The sequence below is a fragment of the Dendrobates tinctorius genome, unplaced genomic scaffold, assembly GCF_039654945.1.
Source record: "Dendrobates tinctorius isolate UK_male_01 unplaced genomic scaffold, ASM3965494v1 ptg000047l, whole genome shotgun sequence".
NCBI classification, from domain to species: Eukaryota; Metazoa; Chordata; class Amphibia; order Anura; family Dendrobatidae; genus Dendrobates; species Dendrobates tinctorius.
Genome location: NW_027361715.1, coordinates 12,370,111 through 12,395,757, shown reverse-complemented (window position 1 = coordinate 12,395,757; position 25,647 = coordinate 12,370,111). Strand labels below are relative to the sequence as shown.

At 42.3% G+C, this 25,647-nt stretch overlaps 2 protein-coding genes across 5 annotated transcripts in view; one reads left to right on the top strand and one right to left on the bottom strand.

The window, feature by feature from the left end:
- The window catches only part of BCAR1 (BCAR1 scaffold protein, Cas family member), a 198,713-nt gene extending 193,502 nt beyond the window's left edge, over positions 1-5,211 (top strand). For all 4 annotated transcript variants that reach the window (XM_073576221.1, XM_073576220.1, XM_073576224.1 and 1 more), the window contains one exon: positions 1,148-5,211. In XM_073576221.1, coding sequence (XP_073432322.1) covers positions 1,148-1,657 — 510 coding nt within the window. In that variant the 3' untranslated portion in view covers positions 1,658-5,211. The remainder of the gene's footprint in view (positions 1-1,147) is intronic.
- A 10,884-nt stretch (positions 5,212-16,095) lies between these two features.
- The window catches only part of LOC141089718 (5-hydroxytryptamine receptor 3A-like), a 38,083-nt gene continuing 28,531 nt past the window's right edge, over positions 16,096-25,647 (bottom strand). The window contains exons 5-9 of the mRNA XM_073576219.1: positions 25,103-25,275; positions 21,788-21,948; positions 17,071-17,279; positions 16,750-16,952; positions 16,096-16,661 (exon numbers count right to left, since the gene is read on the bottom strand). Coding sequence (XP_073432320.1) covers positions 16,378-16,661; positions 16,750-16,952; positions 17,071-17,279; positions 21,788-21,948; positions 25,103-25,275 — 1,030 coding nt within the window. The 3' untranslated portion in view covers positions 16,096-16,377. The remainder of the gene's footprint in view (positions 16,662-16,749; positions 16,953-17,070; positions 17,280-21,787; positions 21,949-25,102; positions 25,276-25,647) is intronic.

Genomic DNA, 25,647 nt, shown 5'->3' with positions numbered 1-25,647 from the left:
GTGTATATATATGTGTATGTGCAGTGTGTGTATGTACATGTGTATGTATGTGCAGTGTGTATATATATATATATGTGTATGTGCAGTGTGTGTATGTACATGTGTATGTATGTGCAGTGTGTATATATATATGTGTATGTGCAGTGTGTGTATGTACATATGTATGTATGTGCAGTGTGTGTATACTTGTGTATGTATGTGCAGTGTATATATATATATATATGTGTATGTGCAGTGTGTGTATGTACATGTGTATGTATGTGCAGTGTGGGTATATATATGTGTATGTGGAGTGTGTGTATACTTGTGTATGTATGTGCAGTGTGTGTATATATATGTGTATTTGCGGTGTGTATGTACATGTGTATGTGCAGTGTGGGTATATATATGTGTATGTGCAGTGTGTGTATGTACATGTGTATGTATGTGCAGTGTGTATACATGTGTTTGTATGTGCAGTGTGGGTATATATATATATGTGTATGTGGAGTGTGTGTATATATATGTGTATGTACATGTGTATGTATGTGCAGTGTGTGTATATATATATGTGTATGTGCAGTGTGATTATGTACATGTGTATGTATGTGCAGTGTGGGTATGTGTATGTGGAGTGTGTGTATACTTGTGTATGTATGTGCAGTGTGTATATATATATCTGTATGTGCAGTGTGTGTATGTACATGTGTATGTGTGTGCAGTGTGGGTATATATATGTGTATGTGCGGAGTGTGTATGTACATGTGTATGTGCAGTGTGGGTATATGTGTATGTGGAGTGTGTGTATACTTGTCTATGTATGTGCAGTGTGTATATATATGTGTATGTGCAGTGTGTGTATGTACATGTGTATGTGTGTGCAGTGTGGGTATATATATGTGTATGTGCGGAGTGTGTATGTACATGTGTATGTGCAGTGTGGGTATATGTGTATGTGGAGTGTGTGTATACTTGTCTATGTATGTGCAGTGTGTGTATATATATGTGTATGTGCAGTGTGTGTATGTACATGTGTATGTATGTGCAGTGTGGGTATACATGCTCATAACATTTTTCGGTAACTACGACTCTAGAAGAACTTATTAGAGAAGTAAGAAATGTGACGTGGTGAAGTAATTCCACTTTCTTTCTGTTTTACATGTTTTAGCTGAAGCAGTTCGAACGTCTAGAAGAAGAGGTTGCACGACCCATCGAGAACGATCTGTCCAACTGGACACCACCTCAACACTACAGCCAGGTTCGTAGCGCCCTGAGCAACTCAGACCGGCAGCTGCTTCTCTTCTACCAAGAACAGTGTGAGGCCAACGTCACTACTTTGACCAACGCCATTGATGCCTTTTATAGCTCCATCAGTAGCAACCAACCTCCCAAAATTTTTGTGGCCCACAGCAAGTTTGTTATCCTCAGTGCCCACAAGCTGGTATTTATCGGGGACACATTGTCGCGCCAAGCCAAAGCTCAGGACATCCGAAACAAAGTCACCCACTACAGCAACCTTATGTGTGACAAGCTCAAGGAGATCGTTCTTTCCACCAAAACAGCAGCACTTCAGTACCCGTCTCCGTCAGCAGCCAAGGATATGGTGGAGCGAGTGAAAGACCTCAGTAACAGCACTCAGCAGTTCAGGATGGTCCTTGGGCAGCTGGCTGCCATCTGAAGGCGCAGAGACCTAGTCCGCGTGTGATAGAGTCGGAGCAGCCGGCTCAGTGAGCCAGCTACGAATTCTCTATCCAGACGGCTGACAGACTTCAATGCCCCCCATAAAAGGAAAATGAACTTTAAGTGAACTGGGACTCCGTTTTAGTCACTGAGATGAGACTACAGCCTATGTTACATTTCCAGAGGAATGTTGAACCACAATTAGCTGTTTAGCTAAACTTGTAAATATTTCCGACCCATTCATTGAATTTACACGGAATTATTCCTTGTCCATTCCATGGCCCCAATAGTCAAAAATCACATCGTTTTTGGGGTGATGCATTTTGTTATGAGTTATGTCTTACGCTGCAATGCCATAAAGGTTTACCCACTGGAAAACCACCACTGCTTCGGGAAGCATGTGTAGTCCAAAGCCAGAGTCACCCATTGGCTCATATACCTTCATCAGTGTGCTAGACTCTGAACGGTGCAGTAGGTCGCATGTGCAACCAGCACCACATTCAACCCTTTCAGGCATGGTCTTGTGACTTAAGGCAATAGGGGCATGGGACCTCATTTTGGCCAGTAGTCTGAACCTCTGCAATCTAACACTTATCAGTTATCTGGTGGATAGGTGATAGATTGTTGAAACCAGAGAAAAACCCTTTCAAGGGCTGGTAATTCTTCAACATGTGTCTCTGAAATATCAGAGCCATTCCGATTTTGTGATATTTGAAGCTTCGGGTAAATGATAAGAAATTCTAAAAACCTGGAAGCAGCAGATCTGGCCGTTTTAAGTAAGAAAAATGCTGTATTGTTTCTAAAGAGGTTTTCCATCCAAAGGCAACTATGGGTCTCCGGGAGCAAAAGTCCCAGCACAGGTCAAAGAGCGCCAGTGCAGGAGGGATCCCATCTTAGCTTTGGGCCCTCTTCTGTCTATGATCCTCTGTCTCTCTCGAAATGTAATCACACATTGAGTACTGGTATATCTGATTAATATGAGATCGAGAAACACAGAATATCCCTGGCCACCAGTCTAGACGTAGAAGGCTGCAGCTAATAGACATTGTTTTCTTAGCAACTACGTGGTCTTAAATGCCGGTCAGCATTGGTAGAGCAGAAGAAAGATAGGCAGCAGTCTGATGTGTTAGTCCCCTCTGAGCTTGTGTCATTAATCAGATTTTCCAAAAGTTGGAGAACTTCTTTAGGGTCGTAATCGCATAACCTTGTTCCTATTTCCAATCCGTACTTCATTAATTAATTAATATCTTCTCCTTTGTGTTGATCCAACGTTGGGCCGCGTTCAGACATCCATGTTTGGATTCGGCCTAAAGGCCTGTGCACATGACGTTAGTTAGGCACCGGTGGTGTATTCCTGAAGTGTCTTCATGGCGTCTTTTCCATCATTTTTTTAGCATTTCAACCCTAAATAGCCAAGAGGATGCCACCCAAAGGATGAACATGCTACTTCTTGTATCCACCTCCCGACTTTTGAAGCCAGATGCGGTTACAAGCAATGACAAAAGACGGGACAGCAGTGTCAGTTTAACGTTTATTCTTTTTGGCAATGCTTTTTCAGGTGGGATCCAAGTGATAAAGCCGTGGGTTGCACACACCGTTACATAAAGGAGAGGTTCTTAATTCTCAGTATTGGAGAAGATACAATTTTGGATTGGAAATGGTGCGAGTGGCAGGCTGTGGTGCATGGATTGGTGGGGTCTCCCAACCTGAAGGCAGCAGAATCATATACGCCTATGAGGCGGTTCGGGTCAGAAGACCCGCGCCCCTAATCTGCGCACCCTGGTCCATACTCGCCCCGTGTTTTTCCAATGAGGTTGTGAAAAAAATAGAAGTGACAATTTGGAATCGCCTTCACGCTTAACACTATCAAGGCAAAAAAAAAAACACAGTGTGGAAAAATAGGCTTCAAAAACTTCTTCGAAATCGCTCCAGGAAAGTAAAAGGGAACCTGCCATCTGATTCATCCTGTCAAAACTATGGCCAGCATCAGAGCCAGGTAGATCCGCTATTCACGGAAAATAGACTTCAAAGAGTTGAGTAGTTGGGCATCGTCCCAGGCCGGTGATGATTGACAGGTCTCCCTATGTGCACGTGAGGGAGAGACCTGTCAATCACCTTGAATGATGAGGGTGGAGCCAGACTAGTCCAGCCTCCAGCTATGGCCCCCAGCTCCGCTTTTAAAGTGTCATGTCTTTAGAAGGTTTCAGAGTAAAATGAACTAACTAAAAACTCTGTGTGAACATACCCTTAGGTATAATTGGTCAGAGTTCTTCTTATTTAAGCCTTTCAAGGCTGAGACATCAATAACTCCGCACATGAGATAACTACAGAACAAGGAACCAAAAGCAGCTGAGTAACTCTGATAGAATTTAGTGGAAGTTCCAGAAATAGGGTATCACTCCTGGACAGAGTTATTCATGTCTGAGCTATGAAAGTCTGAGACGGGAATAACAATTTAAAAGTGCATCAGGTTTTTTTTAATATCAAATCCAATATCTGCATAATATAAGGGCAGAGAACCTGAATTCAGTGATGTGTCACTTACTGGGCTGCTTGGTGCGCTATTGCCAAAATCTCTGTTTCTCTGCTGTAAATGTAGCAGCGCTCAGAATACCGAGCCTTGTATTACTCCTCCCACAACCCTGATTGGCCGCTGTCTGTGTACATTGTCAGCAAGCTGCCAATCAGTAGCTGGGGGTGGGGGTTACACAGATTAGCTGGACTGCTTGGCACGCAGTACCTAGTCCTGCAGTGATAATCTCCTGCTGATAAAATGCTGATTGTATTGAAACTACAGCGAGTGGCAGAGCAAGTGATACATAACTGGAATCAGGATCCCTCCCCCTATATTATGCTGCTCTCAGATTAAATAACCAAAACCTAGTGACGGATTCCCTTTAAGATAGGACAATTTTTTTTTTGTCCCACGGTTTACTATAAGCAGCCCCATAGCGTTTTGATGGAACCATCCGAATTAATAACCCCAAATTTAACATGTCAAAAGCTCTGAGATCCATCTATCCCGAGAGATGTAAGTGCTTTTCTCTCCTGCAGATTGTAATCCCAGAGCTGACATCAGCCTTGCCGCCCCGAGGAGAATGAATCGGTGACAAATCAGTCCCTTACGCTGCAGATCGCCCTCTGCACATCGCTCTGTCACTATGCCTTAATCCATTTTCAGGTGATTATTTGTTAGATGAAGCCCCGGTCCATTTGCCCAATCATTACACTAATTCTCTTAGGATGTAATTTTTTTTTGTGTTGTTCTATTTGGGAGAATTCGGTGTATTTTGATGTATGAATGCCATAGATTTTCTCTTTGTAGGGCTATATATTTTATGTGAGAAACGAATGTAAGGTAAAGAAAATATTGTCAGCACGGAACATATTGGGGCGGTGTTAATGAATTTGCTGGAAAAGAAAAAAATCCTAGATATTTCATTCTGATCTGAAGTCTTATGTCACAAAGATTCTCCTGCTCATAGTTTTTTTGGAAGCTTGAAATGCCATCTGCCTGTATAAAACACATTTGTCTATTTGTGTTCTGAAAAATATGTGTCCTCCTTAATAATCCGCCAATGTCATCAACTACAGGTTATTTTCTTTATCCTTAAGTGACGGTAACAGATGTTTAAAGGGAAGGTGTCACCAGGTTAATGCCTCCCAATCGGGGGCAGCATAACATAGTGAGTGACCCTGATTCCCCGCATAGGGCTTCTTGCCTGATAAAAGCACATTTTATCTGCTGCAGCTCTGCTAGTCCTCTAAATGATGACCTCAGCCTCCCTCGCCCCCAGCATTGTGTGACCGCTACATGCCTGTATTGTCCATGGGCAAAAATCGGCTAATCAGCAGTGGGGGCAGGGATGCCATGAGTACATGATTATGGAGGATTACAGGAGCTCATCATTGATAGTTAGCTGTCAGACATATGCTCACTTAGCCGATCTCTCCTCCGTGTTCTCTATGAGACAACCACTATTAGACTCCTTTGGTGACTGCTCACCGAGAGCAAGAGGACCAGCAGTCCGAAGTCGGACATGTGGGATCCTGATCTTCCCCAACAACATCTGCTGATATCAGCAGGTTCAAATGACATGAGTCTAATGTGTATGGGAGCCTTAAAGGGAATCTTTCAGCAGATTTGTCTTATGCAATCTGAGTGCAACATGAGATAAGGGTTGAGACAGTGATTTCGGCGATGTATCTGTTACTAGGTTGTGTGCTGTAGTTTCAATATAGTAAGTGTTTTATCAGGACTAAATTAACACTGCCTGAATGGCTGCCTGAATGCCTCTTAGTCCAACCCCGCCCCCAGCACTGATAAGCAGCTCACTGTCAATATACAATGTACACAGAAAGATGGGGTGCGGGCGGGGTTAGCTTTCAGAGCTCTGCTAAATACTGCATCTAAAATCTCTGGTTGTATCACAAGTGGTAGAATCAGGGTATCTGCCCCTACTTTGCTGCTCTTAAGTGAGTTAGCAAAAACCTGACAACAGATTCCCTTTACTAGCTTTCAGACACAGATACATTTGAACACTTGTGCGGGACTGGGGCAGAGGAGCGCTCATTAGTCTCAGGCCCGACGTGCAGCGGCGTGATGAGGTCAGCACAGTGTCTACATCATCGCTCTGATGCCAACACCAAAGCACCGCAAAGGAGAAGAGACTGCAAAGCCAATAGTGAAGCTGAAGAACTAATGCCTTATTATTGTGGATGAAGTTAAAAGAGGTTACTGTCACAGTGAGGGCACATAATGGGAGTGACAACTGTGAAAGGGGACACAGTCGTCTGAGAGGCAGTGATGGTGTTGGGGCACTTTATTCCGAGGTACAATGGGGGTGGGGGTATTTTACAGAGGGGCAGTGTGTGTGGGGGATATTTTACAGAGGGGCAGTGTGTCCAGAATATTTTGCACAGGGACAATGTGGGGGGAATATTTACAGTGTGTGTGGGGGGTATTTTGCAGAGGGGCAGTGTGGGGGAGAATATTGGAGAGGGCCAATGTGTGCAGGAAATTTTGCAGTGTGCGGACAGTGACATTTTGTGCAGTAAGCACAGGCAATTATAAATTCTAGGGCACAGCATGGAAGATATTTTTTATTTAATGATACTTTTATTTCTAAGAGCACCACATCGGGAAGGGCTGCTGAAGACGGGAGAAAAGGGATATTTGCAGAGATGAGCTCTGGGCGTGAAACCTCATCATGGCATTTGTACTACATGGAGACTAAAGGGATGGGAATGAATGGCACAGAATTCCAGAGGATGGGGGATATTCAGAAGTATTGGAGGCAATTGGATAAGGAATGAATAAGTGTGGAGGCAAGAAGGAGGTCTTGGGAGGACCGTAGATTACGTGAGGGAAGATATCAGGAGATTAGTTCAGAGATGTACTGTCACAGCTCTATTGTCGGGTGTCCCAAGACCAGGGGCTTCCTCCCTGTCCCTAACACTTGGAGCGCCCTAGCTCGCTGTTCCCAGAGTTACTTCCGATGGTGAAGATGCCAGGGCCACATATCTTACCTTAGCTCCTGAATCCGGCCTTATTTTTATTATTTATTTATATAGCACCATTGATTCCATGGTGCTGTACATGAGAAGGGGTTAAATACAAATTGCAGATATCACTTACAGTAAACAAACTAACAATGACAGACTGATACAGAGGGGAGAGAGGACCCTGCTCTCTCGGGCTTACATGCCACAGGATGGTGGGGAAGGAGACAGTAGGTTGGTGGGTTGCAGCAGTTCCGGTGTTGGTTGAGGTGATATCACCGGTAGTGGTGACAGAGAAGGAGGTAGCAGGGTCATTGCAGGCTGTAGGCTTTCTTGAAGAGGTGGGTTTTCAGGTTCCGTCTGAAGGATCCAAATGTGGTTGATAGTCGGACTTGTTGGGGCAAAGAATTCCAGAGAATAGGGGCTATTCAGGAATAGTCTTGGAGGCGGTTGGATGAGGAGCGAATAAGTGTGGAGGAGAGGAGGTCTTGGGAGGACCGGAGATTACGTGAGGGAAGGTATCGGGAGATTAGTTCAGAGACATATGGGGGAGACAGGTTATAGATGGCCTTGTAGGTCAGTATTAGTAATTTGAACTGGATACTCTGAGGGAATGGGAGCCAGTGAAGAGATTTGCAGAGGGGAGAAGCGGAGGAGTAGCGAGGAGAGAGATGAATTAGTCGGGCGGCAGCGTTAAGGATGGACTGGAGAGGTGCGAGGGTGTTAGCAGGGAGACCACAGAAAAGGATGTTGCAGTAGTCGAGGCGGGAGATGATGAGGGCATGCACAAGCATTTTAGTAGATTTAGGGTTGAGGAAAGGATGGATTCTGGAAATATTTTTGAGCTGGAGGCGACAGGAGGTAGAAAGAGCTTGGATGTGCGGTTTGAAGGACAGGGCAGAGTCAAAGGTTACTCCGAGGCAGCAGACTTCTGGTACGGGGGAAAGTGTGATGTCATTAATTGTTATAGCTAGGTCGGGTAAGGAAGATCTGTGAGATGGAGGAAAGATGATGAGTTCAGATTTGTCTACATTGAGTTTGAGGAAGCGAGAGGAGAAGAAGGAGGATATGGCTGATAGACACTCTGGGATTCTGGACAGCAGAGAGGTGACGTCTGGGCCAGAGAGGTAGATCTGAGTGTCATCAGCATAAAGGTGGTAGTGGATCCGTGGGACTTTATGAGTTGCCCAGACCAAGTGTATAGATTGAGAAGAGTAGAGGTCCTAAAACAGAGCCTTGGGGGACTCCAACAGAGAGAGGGTGGGATGAGGAGGTGGTGTGGGAGAGGGAGACGCTGAATGTGCGGTTGGAAAGTTTATGAGGAGATCCAGGATAGGGCAAGGCCTTTGATGCCGAAGGAGGAGAGGATCTGTAGTAGGAGGCAGTGGTCAACTGTGTCAAATGCAGAGGACAGGTCTAGAAGCAGGAGTATAGAGTATTGTCCATTTGATTTGGCTGTAAGTAGGTCATTAGTAATTTTGGTCAGGGCTGTCTCAGTGGAGAGATGGGGGCGGAAACCAGATTGTAGATTGTCAAAGAGCAAGTTAGATGATAGGTGGGAGGAAAGTTCAGCGTGGACGTGCTGTTCCAGGAGTTTGGAAGCGAATGGAAGCAATGATATTGGGCGATAGCTGGACATAGCGGTTGGGTCGAGGGTTGGCTTCTTGAGGATAGGCGTGATTGCGGCTTGCTTGAAAGCAGAAGGGAAGGACGTTAGTGATAGGTAGAAGAGGTGGGTTAGGGATGGGATAAGTGTGGTAGTGAGGTTGGAGAGGAGGTGGGATGGGATGGGGTCGAGTGCACAGGTTGTGAGGTGCAATTTGGAGAAGAGACGATTAAGCTCCCCTTCAGTGATGTTGGAGAGTGAGGGTATTGGGTTTGGGCATTGGTCTGGTGGTTGAGTCATGAAGACTTGCCTTGTTTGGTCAATCTTGTTCTTGAAGTGTGTGGCAAAGTCCTCGGCAGAGATGAGGGAGGTTGGAGGAGGCAGTGGTGGGCGGAGGAGGGAGTTACAAGTTTTGAATAACTGTTTTGGGTTGTAAGATAGGGAAGATACGAGGGTTGTGAAGTAGGCCTGTTTAGCAGAGGTGAGGGCAGAATCGAAATCGAGTGTTGCCTGTTTAAATGTGGTGAAGTCATCTTGCGAATTTGTTTTCTTCCAGCGCCGCTCTGCAATCCTGGACACTTGCCGGAGCTTTTTAGTGGTGTTATTGTGCCAGGGTTGTCTGTTGGTATGTCGCATTCTGCCATGAACGAGAGGGGCAACCGCGTCAATAGCTGATGCGAGAGTGGCATTGTAGAAAGCAGTGGCACCGTCTGTGTCATGGAGTGAGGATATGGATGCCAGTGGTAGAATAGAGTCAGAAAGCACGTGGGTGTCTAGGTGTGCAAGGTAAAATAAAAATCATTAACACAAACAACAGAGGAATGCATCAGAAAGTGGAGGATGGGGTAAAACTAAAGTAGAAGGCTGGGGAATTAGCACACACCCAAAACCTAGCAACAGTCACAGATAAATCCACCAAACGACTTCTCAAATACTAACAAACAACCTCCAACCATGCCGCAAAAGCTACTTTGGCAATGAGTGCTAGCCAGGACCCAGATTATATAGAAGATGAGAGTGGCTAACTGAACATCTGAGCCCAAAGTAAAACAGGAATTTAGGCACAGACTGGGTATCCACTCTTGCAAGCTGGGTGCCCAAGCAGTGCCCTTGACAACACTCACTTCACTTTACCATCTCCCTAGTGTTTCAATCTACCACAGGGTTGTGCAGAGTGAGCCAAGGTAGTCCAAGAACCACAGGCAGACCCTCTAGCAAATAACAGTCAATACTGTCTGAGTGCATGGCCCCTATCTGTAGATGTATACCTTGGACTCCTTGAGAAAAACACCCCTGTCTCAAGGGTGCAAAGTCAATGGTGATTATGGGCATAGGTCAGGACAGTGGATGTAGTTTGAAGCCCTGGACCTGGACAACAGGGCTGCTTCTAGGAATTTCAGGGCCCCATACTGGCAAAATTTTTGGGCCCCCTTGAGACTCTGCCCAGGCTCCACCCCAGCTCCACCTCCACACCTCAAACCTTCCACAGTCCCACCATCCACTCTAGGAAAAACCCATCTTCTGCACAACGTCCTCACCAATCTGATATTAACAGTTCCTATCAAACATCAGATCACATACATAGCCAGAAGCTTTTGCTTTGGTCAAAGAATTTTTAATCCACCACCACGACAAGGTAGACTCTTCTGGCTGGGCCCTACTCTACTCTAACCTATTAAACATTTCTTAATACTCTATTTAGGTATATTTTTATTTATTTTTATTTAAGGGAATGAGTCACATATATTTTTTAGACTGACCATTAATACCACATACAAAGGACAAATACCGTCACTCCATGACCAGACCACATAGTGACCAAATATTACCACATACAAGGAAGAAATACCTCCACACCATGACTAGACCACATATTACCACCACATAGTGACCGAATAATACTATATACTGTACAGGGAACAAATACCACCACACCATGACCAGAAAATATATTACCACCACACAGTGACTGAATACTACAATACTGATCATTAATAAAAAAAATACAATACTAATGCCATTATGCACAGGAGCTCTGTATATAGTGTCAATGTACAGGTAATACAGTGACCGTATACACAGGAGCTCTGTATATAGTGTTTAGTTTACAGGTAATACAGTGATCACCAGTGACATTATACATAGGAGCTCTGTATATCATGTGATTGTTCAGGTAATACAGTGATCACCAGTGACATTATACACAGGAGCTCTGTACTGTATATAGTGTCAGTCTACAGATAATACAGTGATAACCAGTGTCAATATACACAGGAGCTCAGTATATAGTGTCAGTGTACAGGTAATATAGTGATCACCAGTGACAATATACACAGGAGCTCTGTATATAGTGTCAGTGTACAGGTACTACAGAGATCACCAGTGACATACACAGGAGCTCTATATAATGTCAGAGTACAGGTAATACAATGACCAACTGTGACATTATACAGGAAAGCTCTGTTTATAGTGCATAATGTCAGTGTACAGGTAACAGATTGACTCACCAGTGATGTCTCTAGCTGAAGTTCTTCATCTTTGCTTTTCTTTTTCATGCAGCGCAGACCACCATAATTTCTTCCAGGCAGGTCTTGTCTCCGCATAAAATTACAGTTACCTAGAGCACCGCTTCCAGAGCACATCCTCCACTTTTTCCCTTTGCTCTACACTACACAGCTGAATACAGACATGCATCCACTATTAACACCTAAGGGTGGTTTGCATGTTATTGACCAGGCCAATTTTTACATTTCTGACCACTGTCCCTTTATGGCCGGGGTCACACTTGCGATGAATACAGATGAGTGTTATGCAACAAAACGTTGCATAGCACTCGGACCAGTATTCATCTATGGGGCAGCTCCCATAAACGTTATTTTTCTTGGCCGTTTTCAGCATCTGAGTAAAATCGCACCATGCTGCGATTTGCACTGACACTCAGTCGAGTCTCGGCGCATTCGCACCCATATAAGCATGTGGGTACGAGTGACACAGCACACATCACACGGATATCATCTTAGCGCTGTGCGCTATACGCCGAGTCAGGCAATGGAGGAGATAGAGAAATTAGTTTCTCTGCCTCCTCCGCAGCTGTGCTCCAATCCTCTGTGCGAGAGGCTCGGAGCACAGTCGCATGACACTCGGCAAGGGTCATTAGCATATCGCATCCAATGCCCTCGCATCAGATGCCATACGCAAGTGTGACACTAGCCTATGAGGTAATAACTCTGGAAGTCTTCCATGGATCCTGGTGATTCTGACATTGTTTTCTCGTGGCATATTGTACTTCATGACAATGATAACATTTATTTGATATTACTTGTGAACATTTGCGGAAAAAAATGGAAATTTGGCAAAAATTGTGAAAATTTGATAGAAAATACCCAAAAAGTGACACCATTCTGAAAACTGCACCCCTGAAGGTGCTCAAAACCACATTCAAGAAGTTTATTTACCCTTCATGTGCTTCACAGGAATTTTTGGAATGTTTAAAAAAAATCATTTAACTTTTTTTCACTAATAATTTACTTCAGATACAATTTTTTTATTTAACCAGGTTAACAGGAGAAATTGGTCCCAAAAAGTTGTTGTGCAGTATCTCCTATGTACGCTGATACCCCATATATGCATGTAAACCACTTTTGGGTGCATGGCAGCGCTCAGAAGGGAAGGACCACCGTATGACTTTTCAATGCAGAATTGGCTGGAATTGAGATTGGACGCTATGGTGCGTTGGGAGAGCCCCTGATGTGCCTAAACAATGGAAACCCCCACAAGTGACACCATTTTAGAACTAGACTCCCTAAGGAACTTATCTAGATGTGTGGTGAGCACTTTGAACCCCCAAGTGCTTCACAGAAATTTATAACGTAGAGCAGTAAAAATAAAAAAAAACTATTTTTTCACAAAAGCGACTTTTTCACCCTCAATTTTTCATTTTCCCAAGGGTAAAAGGAGAAATTGGACCCCAAAAGTTGTTGTTATTTCGATGGACTCATAGACAGATCTTTAGAAAAAGTATTTATAAAGTCAGTTTATCATATGCAAATGGACCTTTTGACTGCTCGATGGGACGTTAGTTTCTCCAGACTCGTCGTCTCTCTCAACATGTTATCACACCCCTGTAGACATGATCTGCAAGAGCCTGCATCATTGCTAGCTCCCTGAAAATCTTGCGTATGCACGTGGCTTTCTTCACTCACGTCATTGCGCCTCTGAAGCCGGTTGCACTGTACATTGCACAGCTTCAGAGTCGCACTGTGTATGACCGGAAGTACATAAGATGGCTCAGGTCCATTGAGAAGCCAAAGAACAACCGGACTGGGCAGGAATGAGAGGAACAGCTGTCGAAATGACGTGAATGAAGGAAGCAGAGAGCTGGTGATGATGCCATCTCACAGGAGTGTGATAACATGCTGAGAGACAACTAGTCTGGGGAAACTGATTCCCCACTTACTAATGAAAGGTCCATTTGTATGTGATAAGCAGACTTTAGAAATACTTTTTTTAACCCCTTAATGACCACAGATACGCATTAAAATGGCATCCGTTAAGGCTCCTTTTTCCCCCATTGCCATTTTAAGACAGCAATCGGGAATAAAGCTGTAGCGCCCCCAGAGTCGGAAAATCTCTGGGGGTTTCAGAAACCGGGGGTAGCTAAGACCCTGGAGAACATGATCAGGCTGGATTTTCCGGTCCCCTATCACGTGATTGTCGTTATTCAGTGAATAACAGAAATCGTAAAAAACAAAACAAAACCTGTGCCCCCTGTTACAATGATTTCTCTCTCTTCTAACATGATATACAAGTCAGAGGAGAGAGAAATGATGTCCCCCAAGCTCCCCTCTAGCTAAGCCATCCCCCGGTCCCTCCTGTTCTGGTCCCTGGCCCTCTGCGTCTTCCTGGAAAATAAATGTCGGGCACATATGCAGTGCACCCGCCAAGATCTACCTGGATGGTACTCAGCAACAGGGAATGTTTCCTGTTGGTTCCTTTTGATCACTGTGATAGACCCTATAACGGTGATTGAAAGAAAAAAACATAGTAAATCAAATCCGCTTTGTCACCCCCTTAGTTAGATAAAAATTCTAAAATATTTTTTTTCCATTCTTTGCAGTTGTGGTTAGGGTTGGGGTTATGTTTAGGGTTGGAGTTTGGGCTAGGATTGTATTAGGGTTAAGGTTGAGGTTACGGTTGTGGTTACAATTGGAGTTAGGCTACTTTCACACATCCGGTGTGTGGGGTCCAGCGGCGGCGTCTGATACGGCTCGGACAAGATTTAAAGGAGCCGCAGGAGGAACATATATACCGGTGGACAGAGGCAGCCGCTGAGAGAGACAGCTGCTGAAAGGGAGGGGAGGGGAGGGGAGGGGAGAGGGGGGTGGAGAGAGAGAGAGACATGTGGGGTTAACACTCAGTGTCCAGGCGAGAGAATCTCTCTCTCTTGCCAGGCACTTGTGGGGTTAACCCCACAGAGAGATCTCTCTCACCCAGACACTGTGAGTGTTAACCCCACAAGTGCCCGGTGAGAGAGATCTCTCACAAGTGTCCGGGTGACAGAGAGAGATCTCTCTCTCGCCGGGCACTTGTGGGGTTAACATTCACAGAGTCCGGGCATGCGTTGTGGAAAAAGCCGGTCCGGCGCTGACAAAAAACGTTGCAGAGAACGGTTTTTGCAGATGCCGGACGGCTAATTTTTGCCATGTCCGGCAACAACCGGACACGACGCATAACCATCCAGCACGATGCGGCGACCATGAAAGCTTATGGGACAAAACCGGATCCGGTGCTGGATCCGGTTATTAAAAATTTCACCGCATCGTGCCGGATTACAAAAGCCGGATGTGTGAAAGAGGCCTTAGGGTTGGGGTTTTTTCAAGCGTAAAAATAAAAATATGACGGCTAATGTTGAGGGCAAGTGCTTGCTACTCGAGTTTGCATCGGGTGCTCAGGTATGCACAGAGTACTGCAGATCCCTGCATGTTTTTTTGGGGGTATCTAACAGCCAAAAACATAAGAGGTGGGGAGTCGGAACATGTCACTCGAGCATCCGCAATATTTGGTGTATACCCGAGAACCCGATGCAAACTGGAGTAGTGAGTACTAATGACAATCTATTTAAAATGACGACCTAATGCTATCAAATTCTGTGTTGTACCTGTGGGTTCAAAACGCTCACTATACAGTTGAATACAATCCTTGCCCGGTTTGGTTTCTAAAATGGGAACACTTGTGGGGGGTTTCCACTGTTTACACACATCAGGGGCTCTGCAAACACAACATGACATCCGCTCTCGATTCCAGCAAATTTTGCATTCAAAACGTCAAATGATGCTCCTTCCCTTCTGAGCTCTGCCATGCGCCCACACAGTGGTTTTCCCCCACATATAGGGTATCAGCATGCTCAGGAGAAATTGCTCAACAAATTTTGGAATTCATTTTCTCTTGTTACCCTTTTGAAAATAAAACAAAATTGGGTCTAAAGTTATTTTTTTAGTGAAAAAAGTGAAATGTTCATTTTTTCCTTCCACATTACTTCAGTGCCCGTGAAGCACCTGAAGGATTAATAAACTTCTTGAATGTGGTTTTGAGCACCTTGAGGAGTACAGTATTTAGAATGGTGCGATTTCTGGTTATTTTCTGTCATATAGGCCCTTTAAAGTCACTTCAAATGTGATGTGGTTCTTCAAAAATGGTTTTGTAACTTTTGTTGGAAGAATGAGAAATCGCTGGTCAACTTTTAACCCTTATAACTTCCTAACAAAGAAAAATATGTTTCAAAAATTATGCTGATGTAAAGTAGACATGTGGGAAATGTTATTTATTAACTATTTTGTGTGAAACATCTCTCTGATTTAAGGGCATAAAAATTATAAGTTTGAAAATTGAGAATATTTTCTAAATTTTCGCCAAATTTCTGTTTCTTGTCACAAATAGACACATATCAAAAAAAGTTACCACTATCATGAAGTACAATATGTCATGAAAAAACATTCTCATAATCAATGGGATCCATTGAAGTGTTCCAGAGTTATGACCTCATAAATTGTAAAATTTGGCTTGGTCATTAAGTTCAAAATAGTCTCCTTCACTAAGGGGAGATCTGTTTGTGTCCAATTAAATAAAGGGACTTGTTAGGCCGGGGTCAGATGTGCGAGAAACTCGTACGAGTCTCGAACATCAATACTTGGCACTGCCGCCAGCACTTGCGACCGGAGCATTCAGCTGCATAAAAATACATGAAGCTGAGCCCTCCGGTTCAAGTGCCGGCGGCAGTGCCTGGTATTGACGTGCAAGACTCGTTTGAGTTTCTCGCAAGTCTGACCCCGGCCTTAGGAAGGGAATTTAGACAAGAAGATACAACTGTTGGTGGTTCAGCGGGAATGTGGGACCTCTCAGGTTCTCTTTAACATGATTCCTCCCAATATAGTGTAGCTTGCATACAGTATGTGACTTTCTGACATAGATCAGTTTCACATGAATGCGTTTCGGGTGCATTTTTACACCATTTTATGGCCAGGCATTCATGTCCAAATGTTTAATGAATTGAGCTGACAGAATCAGAGATCCCATGATGTTCTCACTCTGGATTATTGAATCTGTACATACATTTACCATAAGATCCAAACGCAGATCATTATTGTGAAGATCAATGACACAGTAAAGAGATACAAGACAAGGACTAGTCGATCCACAATCTGGGCTACTATCAACCAGTCGGATTTGGCTTCTCTTTCTTCCTTAGCAAAATTCAAGTCATCACGAATTTTCAAAATTTGTGACAAAAGTTTTTTCAGAAGTTTAACTTCTTGTAAATATGTTCCTTTTTCAAAATGCTTCTTTTCCTTTCTGTTTTTTTCCTCACTTGTCACAACTTTTTTCACACTTTCGGGTTCTGTAAAATGATTTAAAAAAAAGCTATAATGAATCCATGATTTTTTTTTCTACGTAAACACTTTTTCCTTTATTTTTTTAACACTCACCATTATCTATGGTGACTAATGTGACAAGTTCAGCTCTTATGGCTTTCTTGAAGCATAAAATTCGTGCCAGATATGTCAAGACAGCTTTCTTTATCCAAAGCGGGAGAATAGCACTGGTGTTGGACTGCTCCATCATGTATAAGGTAGTAATACTTCCGAGGATACTGAGGACCATCATTGCCATACAAATACAACAGAAAATACTTAAAATGATTAGGATTACAAAAACAGAAGAATGTTTCCTTTACAAAAAAAAAACTTTAAAATCTGTCATAAGTATAATATTTGAAACTTTCATACTATAATAGTTCTTGAAGGAACGTACCTAACATAGGAGTGTTATCCGAACTGGGCAACATGTCATTCAGAATCAGCAGAAGAACAGAAAACCCCAAAACAATGGTAATTTTAAAACCAAGCCTTTCGGAGTAACTCTGGATGAACATACTGACGATGTCCAGGAACACGAGGAAGCATGCTGGGATGATGAGGTTGAGTATATAAATCATAGGAGTTCTACTAATATAAATCTAGAGAAAGAAACCAACTATTAGCACTTACAAAATATCCTACAAGTTAACCTTCCTTTGTATTATTCATATAACACTGAATGGAAATTCCAAAAAATAATTATCATTAGCCACATCTATTTCCAGAGCTATTTCCAAAGGCTGAAAAAAATGTGTGGATACCATCCGCGCTGCTGTACAAATGATGGTCCAGACTAGTTCAAGGTAAAATATTGATGGTTTTAATATCAATCTCAACGCGTTTCGAAGTCAACAGGACTTCTTCCTCAGGAGATGCTCTCAACGAGGAAGAAGTCCTGTTGACCTCAAAACGCATTGAGATTGAGATTAAAACCATCAATATTTTACCTTGAACTAGTCTGGACCATCATTTGTACAGCAGCGCAAATGGTATCCACGAATTTTAAAAGCCTTTGATACTACGATGGGTCATAGATTTGACCAGTGGATCAGCGGCAGCTGTCATTATTGACAATTCTATATGCTCTTTCTCAAGTCACATCAGATGAGTTTAATCTGATCGTTTTTTTGACTTATCACCCGGATGAGACTCTATTGCGCTTCTTTTTCCTACAGTGTATTTAGAGCTATATTAAGGCATTTTAGGATGAATTAAACTAATTGCTCAGAGGCCACCCAATGACTTAAAACTTCAGGCCCGTCTGCATATTACTCTGGAAGGACATTTAGGAACATCGTTGCGGAGTCAGATCATTCCAATACAGGATTGGGGAACCCTCTGTCAGAAACAGAATCTCTATAAAGAAGGCAGGAATGGCTTATAACCATCTCTGCCTTCCTGAGAACAGTATAGAGACTGTAGTATATGAGCAAGGTTTGTGTAGTTTTGGAAGTGCTGTCAGTATTTCTTCCCCATCCTAGCAATGATGGCGCCAGGAGGGATCAGAAGTTGCTGGACCTAAGCAGACCCCAATCAGCTTTGCAGTGAAAGCAGGAGGCTGAATTTCCAATATAATAGGGGCTGGCATAATTGCGATAATAAAAATGTATTTACATTTTGAAATCCCCCCTAAAGGTCTTTTATGAGCTAACGGAGGACAAAATGTGTGAAATAAAAGAAAAAAAGTAAATAAAAAATTAGAGAAATAAATACAAAAAAAATAAGAAACCCAATGCCAGTCCAAATTCCAATATATGAAAAGAATTAGTATAGAATGGTGAACACGATTTAAAATATATTTTTTGTGTACATCAAAAAATAAATGTGAAAAATAAAAAAGTCTTTACTTTTTTTTTGCTTTACATTTTTTGCTGTTATTGGGAAAAAAAAACAAAAATTACATTAAAATGTAGCCACAAAAATTTTTTTAAAAAAAGGCAAAAATTATTTGAATATTCCAATGAGAAAAAAATGTAAAACTCAGAAAACCACATGTTAAAAAAAAATTGCTGGAAATTTTCCCATCATGAACAGGAGGAAAATGGATCAGTCTCGAACTGGTTAAGCATTTTGTAGTACTGGCCACTGGAGTTTATTGCTCACACTAAGCATTGCAGGTGCCATGGCGAACCATTCTTGAAAAGTTAGTTGAGTTTTTCCTGAAGTGCCCTTTTTAGGCGCCTTGATGGTCGTTTTTCACAGCAGCGCCAGTGTTTTAGATATACATAATAGTAAACTTCCCCTTAATGCTCCATAGCATTGCATTATATCATGGAGAATGTCAGGAACTTTGGAGTGGACTCAGGAGCAGATGCCACTCCTCACAGAGTAGAACCGGCTATAGTATATTGCCGGCATCTGCCTCCAACAGCAGCAATCGGCGCATATGGGTCATTCACTGCTGTTAACCCCACTGATAGTTGCATATAAGCGCTGTGATCTGGCCCAGACGTTAGTAAAGGCCCCAATCAGCTCACATGCAAAATGATTATAGGGAATCGATAGGTTGTTGTGACAGCTGGGGGTCGGCTGAATACCCCCACGCCTGATGTGTGATCTCTTCTGTCATAGACTATTTTCAGTATATACAGCAATACTGTGCCATTGCTGTGTATAAATGAGAAACTGGGTCTGAGCAGAAAAAGTAAATTAATGTGCATGCAAAATGTAATTGCATATGAACACATGACCTTTACACAGAGAAAACCAAAAGCAAAACACAAAACAAATATCCTGGAATAAAAAAGTAAAAAAATATATTGCAAAAATTGCATGAAGGTAGTAATAATAGTAATTAGGACTGTCCCACAAGGGTTGCCGTGACGTGGCGGGATGGCTTCTACATTATTTTGATCAAAATTATGTTAACTAAATACCCTTATTATTACTATTATTACTACCTTCATGCAATTTTTGCAATATATTTTTTTTACTTTTTAATTCCAGGATATTTGTTTTGTGTTTTGCTTTTGGTTTTCATTGCTGTGTATAGTATGACCAATCGGACGTTTGCAGGTTCAAGTCCCCCTAAAGGAATGGGCAAAGAGAAGTTATTCAAAAAATTTTGAATTTGATTTTGATTCTCCAGGTCATTACGAGTTCGTAGACACTAAACATGTCTAGGTTCTTTTTTATTTAGGTGGTGAAAAAAAATTATGTTTTTTTTTTAAAATGGCGCCATTTTCTGAGACCTGTAGTGTCTCCATTTTGTGGAATCTGGGGTTGGGTGAGGGCTTATTTTTTGTGTGAACTGACATTTTTATTGATACCATTTTGGTGTAGATACAATGTTTTCATCGCCCATTATTGCAATTAATTGCAATGCTGCAGAAACCCAAAAAATGTAATTCTGGTATTTTCTCGTTACCCTGTTTACCAATCGGATTAATTATTTTTATATTTTAATTTCAGATTGGGCAAATCTGAACACAGCAATACCAAATATGTGTATTTTTCATTTTTTTTATTGTTTTATTTCGCATGGGACAAAAGGGGAGTGATTTGAACTTTTAGATTTTTTAAAGTTTTCAAATATTTTTTAAAACTTTTTTTTTACACTTTTTACTTGCTTCAATAGAGTCCTTAGAAGACTTGAAGTTACAATCATCTGATCTTAAGCCAGAGATTGACAGCGGCATTTAAAATGTTAACAGCAGTGTGTGGATAGCAATTCCACCCGTGGCTGTTAGGGGCACATAACAGCTGATCAAATTAGCTGCCATATGCCTGAAAAGATGTGGGCTCAGAGTCGGAGCTCACACCAAAGAGGTATACAGTACATGACCTATGACGTACAGTACCTATATGTCATAGGTTGTGAAGGGATTAAAGGGGCTGTCCACTTTCAAAAATGTTCCGCCCTGGCTGTAGTTTGTTATAAAATAACAGACTATGCTATACTCATGGTTCCAAAATCTGGCACCAAGCCTCTAGGCTGTTTACTGGGTCCGATATTGGTCTTGACGTCACATCGACAGCCAATCAGTGAGCTCAGTGGCTCTATCCAGGTAGATAGACTGCCCCCTTAGAGACGCTGAGCTCACTGATTGACTGTTGTTCTGTCAATGTGACACCACCCAAGGAAAATGAAGCAATATCACATATCTGTGGGTGGCAAAAGTATGTGATCTGGCGTCACCCCGTTGTGAAGTAATAACTGCGTCAAATCGTTTACAGTAATTGTTGATTAGTATCATAATTTGTTGCTATAATTAAGAATTCATTTTTCCATCAATGATGACAACTCATCCCGCCGAATTGCTGTTTTGCTGAAAACTGTACATGGGCAGCAACGGTCTTTTTGAAGAGCAATAGCTTTTTTGTTGCAATCCTGCCATGCTCACCATTGTTGTTAAGTGTCCTTCTGATAGCGGACTTATAAATATTACCATCAGCTAATGTGAGAGAGGCCTTTAGTTGATTAGAGATTACCTTGAGTTCCTTTGTGACCTCGCAGACTATTATATTCCTTGCTTTTGGAGTGATCGTCATTGGTCAAATATTCTCGACGGCAATAATGTTCAGAAATTTCCTCCATTTGTACATAATCTGACTGTGGATTAAGGGAGTCCAGACTCTTTAGAGATGGTCTTGTAATCTTCTCCAGCATGATGAGCATAAATAACTATTCTTCTGTGGATCTCATAAATCTCCTTTCTCGTGCCATAATACACTTTTACAAAGGTGCTGTGAAGATCAAACTTTGATAGATCCCTGCTCTTTAAACAAAACAGATCACCCACTCACACCCGATTGTCATTCCAGCAAATGAAAACACCAGACTTCATTTCACCTTCAAATTATCCTAAAGTTTCACATAGTTTTGCCACTTACAGAAGATTGACACTGCATGATTTTCCTCAGTAAAAAAATGACATAATATAATAATTTTGACTCATTTGTCTTCATCTACTTTTAGTGCTTGTATGAAAATCTGTTGTAGTTCTCAATCAAATTTATCCAGAAATACAGAATACTCTTTGTTTGCAAACTTTGAAGCTCCTCAATAAATGTAGATAAAACAGATCCAAAATAGAGATGTACAGAGCTAGAGGATCATCATCAGAGCGCTCTTTCAGCAAAAGCTAACCGATGTATAATTTCCTACATTGTATATGACTTGGTTATATTCTTCTCCCTCGGTCACAAAGGACTTTTCTTGTACCGTGACAGCTTGGAGAACCCAGTCACCTTTGCTGGTAAAAACATCCCAGGTGTTTTTGTTGACCACAGAGGAGTTACTTTTCGGCAACATGACGATATCTGAAACTATAGTATAAAAGAGGGTTAATATTTTTACAAAACCTTAAACTGTATAACATAATCCCACAGGGGTGTTGCTAGGGTCCTAAATGATCCAGGGCCCAAGCCCCAAAGTACATGGGTCCCCATACGATCCCCCTCCCATATGTATACATGATCTATGCCTATAAACCTATCGCATACCACTGCTAACCCTAAAACACACTATACATAGACCAATATTCCCAATATTACTACTATACAGGACCAAAATAATACCGCTACACAATATCACTGTGCACAGGCTAATATTAACCATAATAATATAATACACCTTCCACTACATAACTACTGAACGACATTTAACAGTTAGGCTTTCTGCATCTTTTGGCAGGAAAAATGCGCATTTTTGGTGTGTTTTTACCCGGCATTTTTCATTGATTAGATTGAAGTCAGTGGTGAAAACCGCTGGCAGTTGTTCACTTTTTCCATCTTATCCATCTGGCCCAGACTGACATGACAACTTCTCCAGCTACAACTTCTCTACAGAGATTACAACAAAGACACATCTGACTTCTCACATTTCCAGCCCCGACCCATCTATCCCCAACCTGCGCAAACTCCCCTTCCTGCCTGCTCTTGTTGCGTGAACAGTGACCAAAATAACTAAAAACTTGTGTCACTGCTATGATTACCCCCTCCCTAGAGACTGTGTGCCCCATTATGCATCCTAGAAAGTCTTAATGTCCCATATGCTTCTATGAAGGTTACACTATCCAGGTGCCCATTCAATCAAGTGTCCCCTTAAAGTAACAATGCTCCAGAAAAGTAATAATATCCCTCTGAGAGATAAAAATGCCCCATTTAGCGCAAATAATGCCCTGAGTGCCCCCACAGTACCTTATATACTGCATTATGGCCCTCACCAGCTCCCTATATCCTGTGTTATGCCCCCAGCTGCCCCTTACACACTGTATTATGCACCCCACAGCACATCTAATACTGCATTATGACCCCCCCAACTCTCTATATATAGTATTATAGCCCCCACATTTACCTATATACTGCTTTATGCCCCCACAGAGCCCTATATATAGTATGAAGTCCCCACTGATTATATATATGATCTATATGATGGTCCTCGGCCCTTCTGTATATAATATGATGGCATTCCCCAGTCCTCCATACAGTATAATGTACACCATAGTCCATACAGTATAGTGCACTTCCCATAGTCCTCCATACAGTATTATGCACCCCATAGTCCATGCAGTCTGATGCACTCCCCATAGTCCTCCATACATTATACTGCACTTCTCCTAGTCCTCCATACAGTATAATGCACCCCATAGTCCATGCAGTCTGACGTGCACCCCATATTCCTCCATACATTATACTGCACTTCCCATAGTCCTCCACACAGTATAATGCATCCCGTAGTCCATGCAGTCTGATGCGCACCCCATAGTCCTCCATACATTATACTGCACTTCCCACAGTCCTCCATACAGTATAATGCATCCCGTAGTCCATGCAGTCTGATGCGCACCCCATAGTCCTCCATACATTATACTGCACTTCCCATAGTCCTCCATACAGTATAATGCATCCCATAGTCCATACAGGATAATGCACTCCCCATAGTCCTCTATGCAGTATAATGCACTCCCCATTATCCTCTGTACGGTATTATGGCCACCACAATTTACTCATTGATTTAAAAAAAATAATACTATACTCACCTTTCCTCTTTGTTCCCCCACTGCTCCGTTTTCAGCAGAGAAAGTTGTGAAGCACCCGTACATCACAGCAAAATGGGCTCTATGTAGTGACATCATGCGCTGAGACATCAGACGCACAGGGGGAATAAAATGAGTGGGAGTGTCAGCAGATGCTCCCTCCTCCATCATTGGTTTTAACTGTATCAGCATCCAGGATACCAATACGCCTGAACTTGCGATGATGGGCAGAGGGGGGCTGAGTGCCAGTGCCCTGGCTCATGGCCCCTTAGCAGCTGCATAGCCTTCTGCCATTGGTAATATGCCACTTACTCAGGGCCCAATTCCTCAGTGATTTATGACAGTTTTTAGATGTAAATTCCTCTCAATTTGTGACTTTGGATTTATAACAATTTAGTATTTTTATTTTTACTTCAATATGTCTTTTTCACATGTTTTAGACATATTTATGAAATTTGGAGCACCTCTACTCCAGCCCCCACACCTGGAGTAAGTTTTTTGCATGCTGGTTATTTTGGCACATTTTTTGAGATATCAGAGAAAAACTTTACAGGAAGTACAGGGATTAGACTGCAGAGGGCTGGGGTAAAGTTATTTTCTCTGATGAAGCCCCCTTCAGACTGTTTGGAAAATTTGGAAAAATGACTGTCTGGAGAAGAAAAGGTGAAGGCTACCAAGCGTCCTGTGTCATGCCAACTGTAAAGCATCTTGAAACCATTCATGCGTGTGGGCTTTTCATTCACAATTTTGCCTAAAAACACTGCCATGCACAACGAATGTGATCTACCCATCCTTCCAGAGCAACTTGTCACAATCATCCAGGAACAACTTGGTGATGAACAATGAATTTCAAGCATGATGGCGACAATGTCACAAGCAAAAAGTGATAAATAAGTGGCTCAGGGAACATTTAAATTTTGGCCGTGGCCAGAAAACTCCCCAGATCTTAATCCCATTGAGAAACACTGGTTAATCTCCAAAAGCAGTTGGACAAAAAAATGAGAAATTGTGACAAAGTTCAAGCACTGATTAGTTAAGAATGGGCGGTCATCAGTCAGGATTTGGCCCAGAAACCAATATCCAGCTGTCAGAACAAAAAGCAAGAAATCTTGGGGAACAAACGGTCAACACTGGAAGTATTAAATCTTTGTATAAACTTGATATATTTGTCACTAAAAGTCTAAAAACTTATGAAATATCTGAATAAAACTTTGAAAAATGCTGAAGCAGCAAATTATGAAAACCAAAATTTGAGTCAGTCTCAAATTCTTGGCCACGACTGTACGTGTTCTATGGCAAGTGTCATCACTTTCAACAAAATAGTGCCATAGTTTTTACGCATTTTCACATATATTGATCAGTATAGCTTACTTGGTCCTCTTATTATTTAGGCAGTACAGAGAACAGCATTGTATATCGTTGCTTCAGTCATGTAAGCATACCTGTGTATACGTAGGACCCAAAAGACAATGTGCACGTTTGGTTGTCGAAGGGAAAAGTAAAGACGTTTAATTTGCAGCTGACAACAATCCGCACTGGCATTGCATTCACAATTTTCCCATTATAGCTGATCCTGTAATATGGGATATTTGGGGAATTGTCATCAGATTCAATCCTGGAAAATTGATATGTAAGGAGTGTCATATGAAATGCAAGAACAATACATTCATTAACTATATATGATATGAATCACATTGTAATAGCCATAAGCTCTGTTGTTATCACTCCGTGATATATGTAATATTAAGGCCTCGTGCACACGATCAGTATTTTACCTTAGTAGTAGCAGATGTCTAGTGAGAGGCAATGCTAGGCGAGAAGTGTGCACCTGACTGAGATGCTCTTACTGATGGGAACATCGTACTTAGGCCGGGGTCACACTGGCGAGGAATACGGATGAGTGAGAGGCGTTAAAAGCACGCATTACACACGGACCAATGATTCTCTATGGGGTCCCTCGCACCAGCCGTATATTTCTCGGGCGTAT